The sequence below is a fragment of the Geospiza fortis genome, unplaced genomic scaffold (assembly GCF_000277835.1).
Source record: "Geospiza fortis unplaced genomic scaffold, GeoFor_1.0 scaffold425, whole genome shotgun sequence".
In the NCBI taxonomy this organism is placed as follows: Eukaryota; Metazoa; Chordata; class Aves; order Passeriformes; family Thraupidae; genus Geospiza; species Geospiza fortis.
Genome location: NW_005054387.1, coordinates 889,653 through 891,612, shown reverse-complemented (window position 1 = coordinate 891,612; position 1,960 = coordinate 889,653). Strand labels below are relative to the sequence as shown.

At 61.6% G+C, this 1,960-nt stretch overlaps 1 protein-coding gene across 1 annotated transcript in view; it reads left to right on the top strand.

Moving 5' to 3' along the window:
• Positions 1–1,294, top strand: part of HSPB1 (heat shock protein family B (small) member 1) — a 2,640-nt gene extending 1,346 nt beyond the window's left edge. Inside the window, 3 exon segments of the mRNA XM_031060672.1 lie at positions 557–620; positions 840–909; positions 1,009–1,294. Coding sequence (XP_030916532.1) covers positions 557–620; positions 840–909; positions 1,009–1,098 — 224 coding nt within the window. The 3' untranslated portion in view covers positions 1,099–1,294.
• The last annotated feature ends 666 nt before the right edge of the window (positions 1,295–1,960 follow it).

Below are 1,960 nucleotides of genomic sequence, written 5' to 3'. Positions count from 1 at the left end.
TCGAGGCACGGAGGAAGGCCCAGCATTACAGCTCAGTCTCAGGGTGCACTCAGGTGCAGAGACCCCCCCAGCCCCATACACTGACCCCTTGCTGCTGTTCTGGAAGGACACAGGGAGCCACAGAGGGACCCGGGCATGATGTGGGGTGTCGTGAGCCCTGCAGCCCCCACAGCAGCCTGAATGCTGTGACAAAGCCCAGATCTGTGGCACAGGGCCAGGGTGTGCCTCCTGCCCTGTGAGGGGGCCCTGACAGGAATGGGGGCAATTCCCAGATGAATTCAGGGAGAGGAGGTTGCTCAATCTCCAGCCCTTCCAAGCTGTGGGGCCAGCTGGACACTGTCGGGCCCTTTGGCCCCTCCCAGCTCCTGGCACTGCACTTTCCTCTGCTTAAATTTGGGGGATGCACCCGGGGTGGCCCTGCAGAGGGTCCCCCCAAGTTGCTCCAGGCTGACATTATGGCAAAAGCCCCAGGATGGGCAGAATCAGCCCCTCACAAGTGTCGGGGTGGGGCAGGAAGGTTCCTACCCAACCACTGAGAGGTTTTGTTTCCTTGCAGGCAAGCACGAGGAGAAGCAGGATGAACACGGCTTCATCTCCAGGTGCTTCACCCGAAAATACACGTGAGTACCAGGGAGGAGGGGGGACACCTGATGCACCCCCGATGTCTTTGGGGACATTTCCCCACCCACCCACACCTTCCAAAGCCCCCTGGCCAAACTGGGAATGCTGCTCAGCCAAACGGGGAGCGGGAGAGGCAGCGATTTGGGGCTGAGCATTGCATCCCCTGGGTCGGTGCTGCAGCCCTCATCTCCTCTCCCCTCTCTCCTCTCTCCTCCCAGCCTTCCCCCTGGTGTCGAAGCCACGGCCGTGCGGTCCTCGCTGTCTCCCGATGGAATGCTGACGGTGGAGGCCCCCCTGCCCAACCCCGCCATCCAGTCTCTTCCCCCTGGTGTCGAAGCCACGGCCGTGCGGTCCTCGCTGTCTCCCGATGGAATGCTGACGGTGGAGGCCCCCCTGCCCAAACCCGCCATCCAGTCTGCCGAAATCACCATCCCCGTCACCGTGGAGAGCCAGGCCAAGGAGCCGGCCAAGAAGTAGGCGGCACCGAGGAGGAGGAGGAGACGGAGGAGGAGGAGGAAGAGGAGAAGCCGCCGCTGCTATCCCCCCCCCCCAGCTGAGCCCTCACACCCACCCCCTTTTTACTGTTGATTTTGTACTCGCCCTGCCACTGAGTGCCTTGAATAAATGTGAAGGAACCGACAGAATCAGCCGGAATAAAAGCTGGTGAAATAAACTTGTCCTTGTGGCGTCTGCCCCTCTGCCCCTCGGCTGGGCCGTTCCTGTGGGAGCTGCCCGGGACCAGAGCACCGGGACGGGGCTGCCTGGGGCCGGAGGGGCCAGCAGGGCCCCCGAGCCCTGCCCAGCCCCTGGGGTCTGTAACCCGGGGCTGCACATCCCAGCTGTTCTCATCCCAAGGCTTCACAACCTGGGGTCAATGTGACCTGCACACCCTGAGTCTCCCCACCCTGGATATCCCACACCTGGGTCTCCTACATCTCAGCTCTCCATATCCACCTCCAGCATTCTGGAGCTTTACATCCCCCGTCTCCAGCATCTCTGGTGTTCACATGCCAGGTCTCCAACATCCCCATCTCAGCATCCCAGTTTTCCACAATCTGGGTCTCCTACATCCCACGTGTCTCCAGTCCCAGATCTCCTTATCCCTGCTCTCCCATGCTCAGGGTGTCCACGTGCCCTATCAGAGAATATCTGGGGTTCCCACACCCCAGTGTCACCATCCTGGGATGCTGCATCCCCAAAAAACAAGTGCACAAACACCCCCTTTGGGTCAGAGGGCAAACAGGGGTTTCATGGGCAAGAAGCCCCCCCAGCAGCGCAGCCCCTTGAGCCCCAGCTCCCAGTGCTCCCCCTTCCTTCCACCCCACTGTCTGAGGGGTTG